At 30.3% G+C, this 18,510-nt stretch overlaps 1 protein-coding gene and 1 non-coding gene across 2 annotated transcripts; both read left to right on the forward strand.

The window, feature by feature from the left end:
• Nucleotides 1-118: 118 nt before the first annotated feature.
• Nucleotides 119-17,699, forward strand: LOC129964005 (tartrate-resistant acid phosphatase type 5-like). The gene is made up of 6 exons (XM_056078656.1): nt 119-471; nt 563-771; nt 8,079-8,203; nt 9,340-9,543; nt 11,487-11,634; nt 16,237-17,699. The coding sequence occupies exons 1-6, from the start codon at nt 420-422 to the stop codon at nt 16,486-16,488; spliced, it is 990 nt and encodes a 329-aa protein (XP_055934631.1). The 5' UTR covers nt 119-419; the 3' UTR covers nt 16,489-17,699.
• Nucleotides 5,024-5,170, forward strand: LOC129964311 (U4 spliceosomal RNA). Its single transcript, XR_008784096.1, has one exon. It is a non-coding gene; the product is annotated as a U4 spliceosomal RNA (small nuclear RNA).
• Nucleotides 17,700-18,510: the final 811 nt, after the last annotated feature.

Here is an 18,510-nt window from a genome sequence, read left to right on the forward strand (position 1 = left end):
AGATGAACACACATAAATTTCTTAAATATAAATGTATCTAATGATTTTTTTTTCGTATTTGAAGTGAAGAGATGAACTGAATTAATTTTTGTTTGTAAACAAAAAAATTATGCACAGGAGGAAAAAAGAGATCTTGCTAACAAATCAAATATCGCACGAGATAAAGAATGGAAATAGTTGACAGAGATGTAAAAGAATTGTAATTGAAAATTCACTTACAGATTAAAAGATGTTAATGTAACTAATAAAATTATATGAAACAATTTTATATTTAATAAGATTTTTATCTTATAAAATATTGAAATTCTTTTAAATGATATTGTGAAAAAGAATAATAAATTTTTTTTATAGATCTACTTTAATGTCATATAAAAATTTCGCATTTAACAATTTTCAAAGTGAATCAACTTAATCCCATTATGTATAAATTTGCATTTCCATTATTTTTATTCATAGCAGTTTTACTAAATGGTAATAAAAATTTATTCATTATGTTATCTATTTTTCATAAGAGTTAAAACCTTAAGCTCTTTGAAATTCTACAATTCTTTTATTTATTCAGATACTTCATGTTCAAAAACATCTCTGAGGCTTGAAGTCATTGCTGACTGGGGAGGATTGCCTGTTTTTCCTTACAAAACATTTGTAGAGTTGGCAGTTGGAAGAGAAATGGCTTACCTAGCATCAAAATTGGAAATAGATGCCGTATTAGCTTTAGGTGATAATTTTTATCTCGATGGAGTGAAATCTGTTAATGATTTGAGATTCAAGGTGATATAAAACTCCTTCTTTTTAAAACATTAAATATTGAAAGGCTACAAAAAATGGCTATATAATAATTAATAGTTTCTTTATAATTTATTTTGAATGACACTTTCTAATTTAAAATATATTTTGTACAATAACTATTTATTTTTCAAAATGATAAAGCAATTCAACCTTACTTGCCATATTATAGAATATGGCTCTCTCCCTTAAAGAAAACAAAGAAAAAAACATATTATTTGCCTTTTGAGAATTACAGAATTCTGATAAAAAGTACAAAGTAGTGTAGTTTGTTTGCTAAGAATTGACTTTCTCACTTTATTGTTAAATAATTTGTACAAATTGGGAAGTTAATCATCAACTAATATTTTATATAATTAATCATGTTTACAAAATAATATTGATTTTAAATATTAAAAATACTGTAAAAAAGTAATATTAGCACAAACATTTTCTCAAGTATAACTACTTCTAGATTATTTAAACATTAATCCTCTTATTTACTATTTCGATTTTTTTTTATATATATTTTTAAATTTTTATTTTATGATCTGAGTAGATATAAAGAAATATTTTAAATTCAGTTTCATATCTTGCAGTAACTTGCATGGATTATGACGGGCTAAATTAAATTTAAAAAAGAATTCTGTAATTATTTCTTATTAGTGAAGATCTAGATAGGATGATGTAATTAGTATTCTAAACTAAAAACTATTGATAGAATTAGAAATGAAGAGTATTTTTTTACAAGGCTCATGAATATGATTTGCAGAATATGATTCCTTAGAATCAAAGGATTGCATACAAATTTAGATTTCATAATTTTTTCGGAAATGCACTCACTGACACAAACAAATAAAATATTATTACTTATATCATTTAAATCCTTTTAAAAATAAAAATAAAATCTGAATTTTATAATGAACGAGAGAAATTTTTATTGAATAATTCTTTGAGATTTTGCATAAATCATAAGAAATATTCTATAGTTCACAAAAAACTTCAATACCGAACGATTCTCTTTTCTGCACTTATATTTTTAAAAAATGCTTGGTTTCAGCAAAAAAAAAAAAGAAAAAAAAAGTTTTTAATATTAAATAAAGTTTAACAATTTCTAATTTAAAATTCAAATTTTATGAGACCTGATAGAAAATTGGAGAGATACATAGTACAATGAACAGAACTGCTTAATAGTATCAGTTATGTCCATCAAAACTTGAAGTTTAAAAATATTGTGCTGACGAAGGTATTAACAGACCAAGCTACATAAAATATTTAATTGAAAAATGTAGCGAGTGTTAATTCTGGAAAACCAGCTGGTCTCCGAAGGTGATTAGTCAAAAAATAAAATTAAAAAAAAAAAAAATTCGAATGGAGTTTGAACTACAAATAACACTACTAAAATCCATTCACTTTATTCATTTCTTGGTTTTAATTATTTTTATATATATTATGTTTTTGCACTTTAATTTAAGGACATTTGAAATGCATAATATTTATTTAAACATGATATCAATTCATTGGGTGACGCTTCTATTAGCGACTATGGTTAGCATGCTTTAACGTCTGACCAGTCTGTCAAAAGAAGGTATAGAAGTAGTACTCACAACATCGAAATTGACCATAAATTTAATTTCAATAATAATACAAATTTGGTTTTCTAGAAATCTTTAATTGCGCCTGATTTGCTAGCGAATCAGGAGAGTTGATTATTAAGATTTCTTGGTATATGAAAAATCCGACGGCCTTGACCATGAATCAGATCATTAACTTTGGGAGAGGAGACTTGCACACCAATTACCTCATCATCTGAGCCAACGCAATTTAATTTATTTTATCTTCCAATTTAAGACGTTTCTTATGGACGAGTTTCTCAATCCACTACTTCGTATCATAGACGTCACGTTCCATGTTCAGTAATTATTCGGTTATGCCATTTGAGAGATGATATTTGTGCAGTTATCAGTTCTATTGTGCTATAAGAATTTCAACGCCACATTCGAAGCAAATTTGTCTCTATCCACAATATATTGGATTTAATTATCTTTGTTTATAAATGAAAAAAAAAAAAAAAAAAAAAAAAGAAGAGGAAAAAACATCAATGTCATTTGATCTGGACTCAAATTTATATAAAAAAAATAATTATTGTCTTTTATAAATCAGATGGCTGCTCTTTAGTTTTGAAATAAATAATTTCTCTAATATTTAAATAGATTTATTTAATTTATTTTGTTTCTGAATAATTTGTTGATCGTTCCTAAGAGATGTTTGAAAGTTAACCTATATAAAAATGTCTTAAAGACTCAAAAAAAAGACAAAAAAAAAAAACTCTTCAAATTTAACCCTTTTTGTCCCTTACAGATTTTCATACATTCTTAATGAGAAACTTCGACTGACTTTTTAAATTTTTTTAAATATCAGTAATAATAGTTATATATAAAATTTTATTGAATATTTTTTAATCACGTATATGAATATATATTAATAAAAAAAACATTTTAAGCTTTTTTTTTTTTTTTTTTTTCAAATTTAAAGATTATCAATATTTCGACCCGAGAGAGTCTATCAAACTTTGTAACTCTATGTATGGAATAATTAGATTCTTTAATTCTTTAAAAAAATGAATATATATGTGTGTGTGTGTGTGTGTGTGTGTGTGTTTGTGTGTGTGTGTGTGTTATTTCATAAAAATCGTCAAAAAAATTACTTTGTGCTATACAGTTAATGATGGATTTAAGCATTTTGCGTCTCTAAGCAGTGCACAATATAAGATTTTTCTTTTATTGAGCCGATCAATTTAATTTTACATTTCAACAAACTTTAACTTAATCTATATGTTAATGATTTATTTTAGGCCAAAATTTTAGGTTAATAAATTAGTACAAATACAGCTTTTTTTTGTATTTATTGATTCTTATCTAAACTTTCTAAACATTATTAATCCAATGTTTATAAATACTGTAATAATTAAGTAAACATTATGAAAACAGTAAAGACATAACCAATTATTTTTTGAAAAATGTTTATGTAATTCTAATATTTTATGATTCACATAATATGTAACTTTTGCAAATTTATTTGGCTATTAATTTAATAATATTTTTAATCGATCTACCTGCGTTTTCCCCTTCCCCTCTTTCAGTCCAGCAGTTCTGAGCAGCTGCTTAGTCAGAAATTCACCACTGTTTGAATATATTATGCAATTTTTGTTAGATGAACATTAAAATGTTTTTTTAATGTTAAATCATTATTTATTTAAGAAGAGTTATCTACATGATTGAAATAATTTTGATCATCAAACACTTAGCCAAATGTTGTCTGAAAAGCATATATCAGTCACTATTTCTTTTCTGTTAAATCGGAAACATTTCTCATAAACGGATTAAACATAATAAAATGTATTTGCAATGATTGATGTTGCACAAGAGTTAAAACCGGAGGGAATAGTCTTCCTAAAACTCTCTCGCATACTCTGTAATAAACTCGTCATGCCAGAGAACACCTTGCATGACGCTGGCGTACAAGGACTACGAAATATTAACTTTTGGAGTGAATTTAGCATTTTTACTGAATCTATCGTGCCATACCTGGCGAGTTATTTGGCGATTAATCCCTGGTATACGGTTAAAAGAATCCGAAAATCGAATTTGTGCTTGAGATACATTTTTCTCAATCGATTGATGCAAAGATTTGGCATAAAACTGCACTTGTTGGCACAAAATCGCATGCCTAATTTGGTATATATAAGTCATTGCGTTTTTAATTATCGCGTTAACATGTTTCTGAAGATACGGACCGACAGACAGTCATCTCGTTGTTGGTTTTGTCTCAAATTTTGATAAATGTCTACACAATAGATGTTAAATCTGTGTACTGAATCTTATCTATCTAGCTCTCTCCATTTTGTAACTATCGTGTTAACCTACATTGGAACAACCGGTCAGATGGGCGTCCTTTGAACAGATTTCTCTCAAAATTTTATATAAATATGGAAATTTGGTGTAAAGACCGTATATCAAATTTCAACCTTTTACCTCAAAGAAGTTTTTGATTTATCTTTGTCATAAACAGACAGACTGACGGATGGACATTTTCCAAAAATGTATTTTTCGAACTTAGGGAGGTCTAAAACTTGGAGATTCGTCAAAATTTCGATTTTAAACTTTTCGACGCTTACTATACTTTCTTTATACTGAGTATACAAGAAAGCTAGCAGGATGGTAAGCGGCACGCATATTTTAATAAAAATGAATGAGAACTCCACACTTAGAGGCAGTGTCATAGCCAATGAGGTTCTACCGAGGCGTGACTATTGCTAGTTGAAACACTTTGAGAAGATAAGATGGCTGATTCAGCAGTTATAATGTTTCTTACTTTACAGATTTTTTTTTCTTTTTTACCAAGAGGAAATAGTTTTTATTTGATAAAAGATGTAGGTTATAATCACGGAACTTCTGCTGATTTCTGAACCATTGAACTCTTTACTTGTGTAACTTCCTATCGGAAGCCTTGGTCGACAGTTGCAGAAGTTGCTACGTAACGAAATTCATTTATATTCACCGGCCTTTTGGAATGAGATTCATTTAGGTATTACATGGAACTGAGTCTAAGTGTTTCATTTGTAATATATTTTTAATATTTCAGTTTTGATAGATATATAACCCATACTATTTCAGCAGACTTACGCTATTCTGGTCGCTATGCTTTCTTCTCTAACTCTTTGTTTATATCTTCTTGATCCAATTATATCATAGAAAAAAACAGTTGATTTTCAAAATGGGTGCAATTTAAAAAAAAAAAAATTCAGCCTTATTGATTCTAAATTTAGAGTTTAATTGTAAGTAAAATAGATTTTCAAAATTTTTATTAAAATATGCTTCATACTGTAACCTACTCAACATGGAAAAATAAGCAGAATTATTACATTTTAAACATTAAATATGGGAAAAAAATTCGGATGAAATATTAGAGCATCAAAGAAAGCGATTTGAATTTTATCTCAACAATTATATATTCTGGTAAAATAAGATTAAAATATTTGTTCAAAATTAATTAAAAATAGAAAACAGTTATACGAAAAAAATTGATATCCATGAGAAGGCACTTTTTTTTTTTAAACTTTAAAATGATACAAAATTAATTTTGTGCTATAATATTTACGAAAGATATCGCGATATAAATTTAAAATTTCGCTTAATTTTTAAATAAATTCAAATTCTTATTAAAATGTCAAAAAAATCGCTCTTAAATGTACATTTCCATTTCCAAAATATATATAGTGTACCAAGTCTAGTAATTGAAGATTAAATGGCTTGACCTGTTTGGCGCCAGACATTCATACATATATTCATCTTTATTATTAGTAGATAAAGAGATACAAAATATTAAAAGAGAGAGAGAGAAAAGAACACAGCTAAGCAACAGATCAAACAAAAAGAAGTCTGAACAAGGATGAAATAATTTAGATGCGTCATTTCATATATAAAATGAAAGAATACATAGAACGTAAAAAGGCTGCTTAAGATTACGTAAGAATAAAAAAATATGATTGTAATGCCAAGAAATGCAAGAAAATAATAAAAAAAGGTGAGAGATAGCATTGAAAAAATATCTTCTGAAATAAGTATGTATTATAAAAAGTGATGAAGGATTACATTGAAAAGTGCATAAATAATCCGTTGGGTTTCTTCATCGCAAAATTGGATTAAGATTTAAAAGAGCATTAGTATTAGAATATATTAGCATAATGAGATTAAGACTGAAAAGATTTTACTCACTGATAGTATTTACATGGTATTGAGCCGGTGTCCTGGTGTAGGGGTAGTGCGTCTTCCCCGCGATCTGGGAGACCCGATTCGGGCATGGTTGTTCTTCCTCTGTATTCTATCTGTGAGGTGTGTGAACGTGCCCCCCTGTAAAAAAGGGTTGTGCAAGCGAATGTGACTCATGAAGTAGTTGAGTCGTGCACTGGGCCCTAGTTGGCGCTACTGAAAGCACAAGAGACGCTCACTCGGCTTAAATCACTGACAGATCTGCCAGCGGGCTTGTAAAGTACCATAAGTAACAACAACACACTGTATTGAAGGTATAGAGGGAAAATTTTTGTCTTCTTCAATTTAGGAAAGTGCCAGTTTTCTTCCAAAACTAAACTTGTAAACTTCATATTTCAACATTTATGTCTTTTTTTAAAATTTAAAATCATAAATGATATTTATATTGGCTTTATTATAGGCGATCTTACAAAAATATATACTATCATGAAGGTCCAATTTCGAAAGAGTCTGTTTAATACATGAAGGCATAAAAAAATCCTTGTATTAATTTGTGTAATGACACTATATGCTTCCTTTATGTTCAATAAATTGATATTAATGATTCAAAATTTCGTTGCATTGACAAAGAAATCCATTAGTTTAGAATGGGGCATCGAATATTTATTCGTTTTTCGCTTATAAATATTAAAACACAATTCTTCCAAAAAATGTTCTAATTTTGATTAGAACAGGTGTATATGCATATATATTCATCGTTTTATTTAGACAGTGCATCTGTATAATTTTGCTTGACTATATCGTGATTGCGTTTTATTGTTTTCAAAATAGGGCAGTGCTGTCTCTTTATTTTTATTGCGCTTTTTATTTTTTATCTCAATTACATACAACAAATATAAGGTGTGCATAAATTATCTTTACAAATTTAAATTTAGATACTTTCAAAACTATAATAGATATTAACAAACGATTTTCAACATATGACAGGATAGTTTAAAAAGTCCTCCCCCCTGCCTCCCCAAATGGCGCAATTTTGACTAAGAAGGTGAATCCCACAGTGAAAGCTTACTGCAGATTCTGTTTCACAGGGACAACATTCAATACAAAGAGAGGATTTAGACACAATATAGAAGTGAACTATTGTCCTGGTCAACTATTGAAGCTTGGGTGCGAACTAAACGTTACAGATCTACAGGACCTGAAGACACGCATTCTCAATTAATTAGAATTTACTGAAGCCTATCTGGAAGGAAATTTAACATGAACTAGGCGTTGCTGACGTCTCTAGAGCCACTAACATTGTTATGTATGAGTGTGGGATCAAAATTTTATGAGTTACTTTGAAACAAGTTGAAAACCGTTTGTTATTATTCAGTAAAGTTACTAAAGTCTGAAGATAATTTATGAACACCCGTCATAATAAAAAACTAAAACGTCACCTTTATTTTGGTATTTTCGGTTGTCGGGTTTGAAATGTGAGGAGGTTTTATTGCATATAACAAGGAAAACAATGAAATTATAACCTCTTTTTTGTTTTTCCAGGAGACTTTCGAGACTGCTTTTAATTATGAGTCTCTACATGTTCCGTGGTTAGTTGTTGCTGGTAATCATGATTACTACGGAAATGTTTCGGCACAGATAGCTTATACTAAGATCTCTGATCGTTGGTATGTTTTATTTGTTATTAACTTTAAATTTCAAAGTTATTCAAGGGAAATATTTATTGCAAATAATTAAATGAGAGGTTTATGTTTATTTAAATTTTTATTCTTATGAATCCACTAATTTTTTTCGTAAATTTGATACGAAATAATAACGAAATGATTAATGATATTTGATTTTTTATCTACTTTTTTCATAATATCCTACAAAATGAATTGCTCATTTTTGAAATTTAATTTCCTTCTGGAATTAAATGCGCTATACCTAAAAATTAAAGAATACCATCCAATTTTATTTATTTATTTATTTTATTTTATTGTAAACGAAATCACAATATAGTAAAAAACAGTTTTGTGAGTGTTGAACCAATGAAGGAATCAAACTGTATATTTTATCATCAGTTTCTGTTATAAATGATCCAGCAATCTTGTATTGAATTTTGAGATCAAATTGCTGTTTTTAATGATAAAAAAATAATTCGGAAAATTCGCTCTTTTTCTCGTTGATTGTTCCGTTTCATTTTACATATATTAAGTTTAAATTTCATTTTAAAGCTATTATGGAATAAAGAACAAATGTTCATAACATTTGAGGAAGCTCTTTTATCACAAGTAATATGATAATATGATCGTTTCATAGAACGACAATCTATCCTATAAAGTAGAAAAAGATAGAATCGTGCAGAAATCTATTGAAACGATCCGCAAAAGCACAAAAATGGTCTTTGCACATTTATTTAAAGTTTGAGCTCCGATATTTTGATTCTGTTAAATCAGCTAATATTATCTGAAAACTTGTGGTAAGGGTCCAGAATTTAACTTAGCTTACTTAATTGATACATTTTTGAAATTTCAAAGCTTACACGTGCAATACAGATTTAGTATTGTTATATAAGCCAGTTAACAGCTACGCTACACGAGCAATTGCTTTTGTATTGTGGTCATGTTACTGGACTGCGAACCATAAGGTCCCAGGTTCTATCCTCACTCATACCAATCCTCCACAGTATTATCGAAATAAGTTTCTAATTTAGTTTGATAATCATTTCATTTCCTTTTTCATGTTTATATTCAATAAAAAGAAACCTTAATTCAATTTCTATTATTTAGATACTTTTATAATTTATTTTTATGCATCATAGGTTCTTTCCTGACTTTTATTATGTGAAAAGATTCACTGTTCCAATGTCAAATATGACTGCTGATGTGATAATGATTGATACCGTGCTTTTGTGTGGCTATACAAGTCCCGAACATCCTTATGAGCAACCGTTACTGGATTCTATTCCTTTAAAAACGAGAGAAAAGCATTGGAAATGGCTCGAAGATACTTTGAAATTATCTAGGTATTATGAATACTTCATTTAATTGTACTATTCAAGTAATATTTTTGGTGTGCAGATTATTTATTAAATTTTTCACGTGTTTTGTAATGCACGAGGATAATCCAGAAAGCAAGTGCACAAAAAGGGAAATAACAATAATGAACTAGAATACTATCTTTATTATATAATGAAACTACAATGATTAGACCTTGATATCATGATAGTTTAAGCAAGTATCGTAGCGAAACACGAATGTTTGGATACTCTCATTAAAGAACGATACCGTCTGAAACCATTGGATAACAAGCGAGTTGACCTCGTCACCGTTCCAGCTTGCCAGCAAGACAGAACTTCAGGTGTTTGAGAAGATGAAAGTCACTTGGTGCGAGATCCGGGTTATAAGGGAGTCAGTCAAAAATTTCCTATCGCAACTCCATGAGGCATTGTTGTTTGTCATGCGCGGTATGTGATCATGCTTTGTTATGAATGAATAAATTCCGTCACGGAACATGCCACGACATGCATATTCTGTACAGTGCGACGCAGTTTTCTAAGCATCTCGCAATAAAACTGCTTATCCGTCGTATTGTTTGCTTGAGGTCTGAGATCCATCAGCAAAACAGCGGGATGAACCCAAAAGACCTCATGCTCTTCTTTGAAGTGTCACATTCACTTTCTGACCATCGAATCTCTCATTGCATTGCATCCGTAAACTTCACACATTTGTCTGTAAATTTCAGAGCCTGACTAAGGCAGGGGTATACGGGGCAGGCACATCAGAGGAGGCCCTCAAATAGAATAGAAAGTTTATTTTACGTTTCCTTCTTTAATGAACTTTTTTAAAACAAAATATCAGTACAGTGTAAAATCTGTCAGTTTTATATTAGTTTCTTCATTAATCTATCGTATGAACACAAAAAATCTATATTTTATAGATTTATTCCGAAAATCTATTTCGTAAATATAGAGGGGGGGCAAAGAAGTTTTTGCCCCGGTCCCTCAATTAGTCTAAATCGGGCCTGGTAAATTTCACAATCTTTGGTGTTCCACCCAAAAGACTTTATGTCTTTCATTGAAATGCCGCACTCTCTTTCTGGCCATGGAATCGTTCATCGCATTGCATTCGCGAACTTCACAAATTTGTCAGTGAATTTCACAAGCTTTGGTTTTTCTCCCAAAGGAGTTCAAGCCCTTCATTGAAATGCTGCATCCACTTTCTGGCCGTGGAATCGTTCATCGCATTGCTTTCGTGAATTTCAGAAATTTTTTCAGTGAATTTCACAAGCTTTGATATTTCTCACAAAGAAGTTCAGTCCCTTCATTGAAATGCTGCTCTGATTTTCTGGACATGGAATCCCTCATCACATTGCATTCGTGAACTTCACAAAGTTGTCAATGAATTTCACAAGCTTTGGTGTTCCTCGCATTGAGAAATCAGATGACCGATCTTATTTTGCATGCGAACTGGATGCGGAAAAGGTTAATTGCTTTAAATATTTCAGACTCTCACCAAACAAGCGTCGCATGAGTCAGCGGTCTATAAATGCCTTTCCTCGCTTGCCAATGATTCCGCAGCAAAAACGCCCATGTTTGAACTAATGAAATGCAACTATTCTGTAGTGAAAATGAAAAACAGAAGTTACCTTCTAGATTACTTATGTATATCTCGTAAAACAAAATATTTTACTATGACGCTATAGCATTAAAGAATTATTAACTTACTATATCACAAATGAACATATTCACATAGACACCAGATAAATACCTGTTTTGTAAATAATATCTTTATTCTATTTGTATACGCACAAAACTGACATTTCTTGCTATATAAAACTATCAATCCTTAAATTTGTTTCAAACTTGCCTAATCACTCTTCATAACTCTTGAAGAAATGCGTCTTGTTCTTGTAATCAAAACGGAATGAACATTTGCTGTATTGTATCAATTTATGCTTACATTTCAGAGCGAATTACGTACTTGTGTGCGGCCACTATCCAGTTTATTCAATCGCGACACATGGGCCGACAAAATGTCTCGTAGACCGACTTCAGCCTTTGCTGTTTAAATACAATGTGACTGCATATTTTAGCGGCCATGATCACAACTTGCAAGTAAGTCAGATTTTCTGTAGTGGTGCGAATATTCTTTGAATTTCTAAAAATTGATGTCATTCTTAAAATGTAAGAAAAATCATTGATTTTTTTAGACTTACCTTCATCTTCTGAAACTACGCAAGAGTTATTTTGTGTGGAAACTCGCAATTACTTTCTGGTATACCAAATATACAAGAGAAAGTATTGAAATCTTCGAACAATTCGACCTCAAGGTTTTTGATGAATCTCGCATTTTCGCTTCGCGGCATTGAGGAAAATACATCTTTGAATACACAATGAACATAATAACTCAAAAATGCTTTGAGGTAGACATATGAAAATTAGTATGTGTTATTTACACGAAATCAATAGATTTTTGCCAAATTTTGAACGAAAGAAATCCGGAATTGTGTCCGACAACCCGACTATAAATTAGTACAGTAATTGCAAAATGAAAAGAGCTAAATGGATAAAATTTGGTAATATATTAACATCTACAGTGTAGTCACATATCACTGACCCTCCGACCCGCCCGAAGGGACAAGAATAAACAATAATGAATGACTTTACCGTCGCAACAGCAACACTGGCGCGAACTGTGGTTGAATCCTAAGGGCCATCACCGACCACGGTACAACCCTTCCCGAAGGAACTACGTCCCGTCATCGATGGGAGGAGCCAAATCCCTCACCTTTTTGTGTACCCTCCAGGGTGGCGAGATCCAACCACCATGCCGGAAGCATCTCATCCTCTTTTCGAAGTGTCCCCCCGAGGGTTTCTGCAGTGTAGATATGTCTGTCATTTGGAGCTAATTCTATCAAGGAGTTGACCTTCTGTTGGTCTGTACTTTCACAAGCATGTGAAATAAATATATGCAATAATAATTGCTTAAATATATACAATTTGGTACAGAACTACAGCTGTAGTCATAAAATCAAATTTGAGTGTTTAAATTATTGAATCTATGAGTTATCGTGTTTGCATGCATGTGAAAGTGCAGACCGACAGATGGATAACATATTTGCACTTTAGATATTATATCTGTATACCAAATTCCATCAATTTAGCTCTCTTCATTTTGTAGTTATCATGTTAGCTAATATTCGGATAGTTAGACAGACTTCCTGAATGGATTTCTTTCAAAATTTGGAAGAAATTTGCACTAATTTGTTGTAAAATCCTCTTGCCAAATTTCATGTGTCTAGCACAAAGTAGTTTTAAATTAGTATGCTCATAGACAGACAGACAACATAACTCTAAAAATGCATGTTTTTCGGATTCAGGAAAGTCTGAAACTTAAGAATGATTCATCAAAATCTCAAGTTCGAATTTTTTGACGATAACTATACTTTCTCTTCATAAACGAGAAATTGAAAAGGAGGGGGGGGGGGCTTGTTAACTCAGATATGAGCAGTATTGTAAAAAGAAATTTCTTCATATTTAAAATAATCTCCCCTGCCTTTCTCTCACCCCAATGGCAGATTTCTGTCTAGGCTGGTCTATCCAGGGTCACTGGCCTCAAGAGTGATTAAAAAATGTTATTGGCTACTCGCCAAATAAATAAATCTGCAAAAAAATTTAGATTCTTTGAGTTATAAAGATTTATACAATTTAACTCTCTACTGCAATGAAGTTGGTTCTTATCTGTTTCATTACGTTCTCTTAGTTATTACAGTATTTGTAAACCGACTATCTACAAATATAATTATGATGGATGTTGCGTAGTAATGAATCATAATAAATAAATAAAAGCATATCATTTTCACAAGGTTAACTAAAATAAAAAATTGACTTATAATAAACAATGTTAAAAATATGTTGAAAAATGGTACTAGTTTATTAAAAAAAGGTCTCATTATATGCATCGCCTGGGGCCGCAAAGTGCGTAAATCCACCATTGCTCCTCCCCTACTAATTCTAAGCAACTAAGAACCAAACCAATTGTTACTTGCTAAATTTGGTAGCTCCAGAATCAACGGTTTACTCTGTACATCATTTTGGATGATTCTTTCATCATGCGTATCGCCAAAACGAAATTTGCGGGTAACTTGCCAGCCTATAAATAATATCATATTGAAAATGTTTTTGAATGTTTAAAAAATTGCCGGCAGAATTATATCTAAAAAGTTTAATGAAAACTGGAGAGGAAACAGAGTACCATTTTAGGGAAGATCATGCTCAAAAAGTTTAATGAAAACTGGAGATGAAACAGAGTACCATTTTAGGGAAGATCATGCTCAAATCTTGGATATGAATATTTTTTGGAGAAATTTGAGGATCAATAAAAAGCACCAAATCGGGCGGCGTTGGGTACTAAACTGCGCCGTTATATGCTGTATGATTTTATTTTAAATGCAAAATTGCAGCTGATATTCAAATTTTAGTTAATCAATATCGTATGAAATAAAATGATTAATGCAAATCGTTACTGTCAACATTAAACTTATCCTATCTTTCGATCATGTAAATTCTATATATAATGCATACAGTATGTTACAAATTCTTTGATAATATATGACATATAATACTGAATACGAATACGAATGAACGATTTAGAATGTATTTATTATACCTAGTGTTCAAAACAGTGACTTATTTCAATGGCGAATTAATTGTTCGTCAATGAAGTTGTTCGGATGGTTTTAAAGATTATTGGATATGCAAGACCGGAAAAAAAAAGATGAATTATTTTAAAAAAATAATAATAAACTTGATTTCTTAATTCCGGTTTCTATCAAAGTTTTTTTTTTTTTGAAGATCAAACAATCATATATAGAACATCAACAGCTCAAATACCTGTTAGCAAATCTTCTAGACATTAGTAGGTTATACTTTCTACCATTAATATAAATGAATTCTAAAATATTGTCAAAATATATTGAACTACAAAATATTGCCTAAGATTTGGTGGAGGGTCATGCCCTTTCCCTTCTATCCGCTCATGAAAGAAAGGACGGTCCCAACAAATAATGATATTTTAATTATTAATGAAGGAAATAATAAATACTTCCTGCTGTCAACATTTTTTGCATTGAAGTGTTAAAGATGAATCGAAGCAAAATCCCACCGTTGTACTATTTAACATTGTAATTTGGAGATGCAGTTTAATTTCGATTCATATTAATTTTTACTTTTTCACATATAAAATATAGTAATCGTCAAAAAATTCGAACTCGAGATTTTGACGATTCTCCACGTTTTGAACCTTCCTGTACTTTTCAGTTTGAAATCACAGTAATTTGTAGCACATTGATTCAATTAAATTTATTTTTTACAATCATGCCAAATAACAAGATGAATATTTTTAAATGCATTCCGCATTCATGATTAAACTGGATCAATATTCAGGGTGAACAAGCTGATGACCAAAGGAGGCTAGTTATATTTTAAGGAACTCAAATAAACTGGGGCGTACTTTTATTTTCTTGTATGCGCAGTATAGAGAAAGTGTGGTGAAAGCTTATAAGCCAGTTAATATCTACGCTACACGAGCAATTGCTTTTGTATTATGGTCATGTTACTCGGCTGCGAACCACAAGGTCCTAGGTTCAATCCTCGCTTATACCAATCCGCCACAAATGTATAAAAGGCTTCAAAAAATTCGAACTCGAGATTTTGACGAACTCCGCGTTTTATACCTCCCTGAATTCGAAAAACACATTTGTAGAAAATGTCTGTCTGTATGTGAAAAGATAACTCAAAAATGCTTTGAGCTAGATGGTTGAAATTAGGTATACGGTCTTTACACCAAATTTGAAGATTTTTCTAAAAATTTGAGTAAAATCTGTTCAGAGGAAGTCCATCTGCTCGGCTGTTCGAATATAAGTTAACACGATCATTACAAAGCGAAGAGCTAGATAGATAAAATTTGGTATGCCGATTTAATATCTATAGTATAGACACCTGCCAAATTTTGACCAAATCCAACTATAGGTTGACTGTCTATCAGTCTATACTTTCAGAAATATGTAAACGCGATAATTCAAAAACGCAATGACTTAAATATATCAAATTTTGCACGGGAAAACTAGTGCAGTTTTTTGTCTAATTTTTATGCCAATTGATTGAGAAAAACGTCCTAAATCCTAAATCGAATATTATTAGCGCAATCCAGGGATTAATCGCCAAATAACTCGCCGAAGATGATACTAAAGATTCAGTAAAAATGATAAATTCAAGCCAAAAATGAATGTTTCGTAACTATTGTACTCCAATGCCATGTTACAGCGTTCTCTGACATGACAAGTTTATTAAAGATTATGCGAGAAAATTTTGGGAGACCACTGCCGCTAGTTTATCCTTCAGTCGGTACTTAACAAATCTTCATGATCAATATAAATTGCTGCAAAATTTTCATATTTATGTAGATGAAATACAAAGAAATTAAGGTGAACTGGTGGTTCAAATCTTACCTTGAAGTTAAATCGTGTCAACGTTCTTACAATCGTATGGTGGGAGAAACAGGATTGCGACTAAAGTGTCATGGTAACCAGGGTTTGAAGTAGCAGAACTCCTGTGTATTTTTATTTCATATTAATAAATTCATTGTATAAGTTCATATAACTCATTCATCAGTATGCTATCTCTTATCTAATTGTATCCATATTCTCATTTCTTTAGCATATTCAAGTTCTAGGAAGAGGACAGACAATGGATTACTTTGTGACAGGAAGTGCAAATTTCATTGATCCTTCTACGAAGAATATAAGAGAAATCCCTCCTGGCAGTTTACGTTTCCACTGGAATGATCCATTTTCTCTCGGAGCGTTTAGTTACTTGGATATAAACGCCTCTAATATGACCGTTACATTCGTTTTATCAAATGGAAAAATCCTTTACATTTCATCTAAGAAACCTCGATATTATAATTAGTTAATTGGAAAATTAGCAATTTTTTAAGACTGGCAAAATTTGAATTATAAAATTTAATTCTGACTAATACCTTGATATTTTTTCTTACATTTCTTTTTGATAGTTAATTACATTTTGAGATTTTACTTGTGTCCCGCTTGTGTGCTCTTAGACAGTAGTAGAGCGGCTCTTGTCAATTTTTAATTGTCAATTAATTTTGTACTCTAATTTGACAAGAAAAATATTTATTGTATTAATTCTAAATATAGTTATATAGGGTGTTCGGTCAAATTTTGGTTAAATAACTGCCTGTTAAAAATAAACATATAGTTATGAAGCGAAAAATGCCATTTAAATGATCTAAAGAATGATATTTCTTGTTCATTGAGTCAATAATGTAATGCTGAAAAAATTACGAAGTCTTATAGTCCGTCAGTCCTATTAGTCTTTACACCTCTTCGGCTAACCTTGATCGAGTTATGAAATTTTGAATGCCACTATTTCGGATGATTTCAGACCCTTTTCTTTCTTTTTAATTTGTTTAACAAAAGATAAAATGTTTATTTTTCTTGTTATTTTTTAATATCTTATATTTTATATTTTTATTATATTTTATTTGTCATGCACATATTTGACTGTAACAACTTTAATCTTAAAGCTTTTATTTAATATGTCATTTATTTATTTATAGTTTTCTTTGTTTTTGAGTTTTGTGTGTATGCGTTCATATTCTGCTTAATTTATTACTTTGTTTTTGGAATATCTCTATAAAGTTGTTTTTTTTTTTATTATTTAAGAACTTTTTTCATAAAAAGCATAATTAAAATAATTGGTTTTTTACAAATAATATTGTCAATCATTATCCATTTAAACCCATTAAAAATATTATTTTGCTCTAAATTTTTAATAATCTTGATCTTATAGTGAATTTTTTTTCTTTCTTTCTGCAACCTCTTCCAGAACTGTTTATTTTAATTATAAAAATAAATTCCTAAATACTACCAAAATATAAACATTTTAAAAGCTCATTTACAAACTTTTTCCTCTACTTCTTCCTGTATATTACGACGCACCTGCCAAAGCATCTGTTTTTTGTTTTAGACAATCTTATTTTTAATTTATTTTAAATTGTTTTTTTTTTATCTTTTTTTGTTATGATCATATATATTTGATATGATGTTTATTTTTACTAACAAATTATATTGAAATAAATATTTCTTTTATGGTGTGAATATGATTTATTTTTACATACTTGCAAAAACGCATTGAAGACAGAGCGAAATTTCATTATCAGTTAGACTTTTAAAGTTAAATTTTATATTAAAAAAATGTCGCCCAATTGAATAACACTTATTGGTTTCTTACTTATTAGTTTTTAATACACGCTACAATGACACTTACTAAGAATTGAAACAAGATAATTAATATTGCTGCTTTTATCATGTCGGTTAACCCCGTGGATATTTTTATTCTTGCAGATTTTTGAAATGATTATTCCGCTAGAAATACTTTTTTTATGGAATAATCATTTACAATAACATCTGAAGATAATTGTATTTAAGAGACTGTTTAAGAAAAAATATAGATGAGATCTAGAACTGAACTCAATGACAAAACTGCTCAGCGCACAAGGCCATTTTCCCTTTCTCTCACTGGTAGAAAAGAGATACATTTATGCTAGCGTGCACTGCAGTAGAAGGAAATAAATCCTTCGTTAATAACAAGCCTCATAGCCTTCTTTATTCTCCAAAATATATTTAAAAGTAGTGACTAATTTTAGATCAGACATCTGCTTAGGACTGCAAGGTTGAGATTAAAGAACTTTATTTTCCTAATAACCAAATAAATAAGTTTGCATAAATTACAAATTCTATGAATTATGTTTGGATAATATTAGCACTTTATTAAATACTAGCCGCTGTAACGCAATTCTGCTTCAGTTGATTTGTTCTCTCTCTATTTATATGAGTAAGAAAAAGTAAACTGTGTATAATTTTACGTTGTACAATTTTTGAATTCTTACTTCAATCACCCCTTAAAATA

Source organism: Argiope bruennichi, chromosome 3, assembly GCF_947563725.1.
Source record: "Argiope bruennichi chromosome 3, qqArgBrue1.1, whole genome shotgun sequence".
NCBI lineage: Eukaryota > Metazoa > Arthropoda > Arachnida > Araneae > Araneidae > Argiope > Argiope bruennichi.

Bases quoted from the DNA above. Each gene is read 5' to 3' on its own strand.
- LOC129964005 (XM_056078656.1), top strand. From the start codon at position 420: ATGTATAAATTTGCATTTCCATTATTTTTATTCATAGCAGTTTTACTA. The intron at 772-8,078 runs GTGATATAAAAC...TTGTTTTTCCAG, and splicing joins TTAATGATTTGAGATTCAAG to GAGACTTTCGAGACTGCTTT. The intron at 11,635-16,236 runs GTAAGTCAGATT...TCATTTCTTTAG, and splicing joins GCCATGATCACAACTTGCAA to CATATTCAAGTTCTAGGAAG.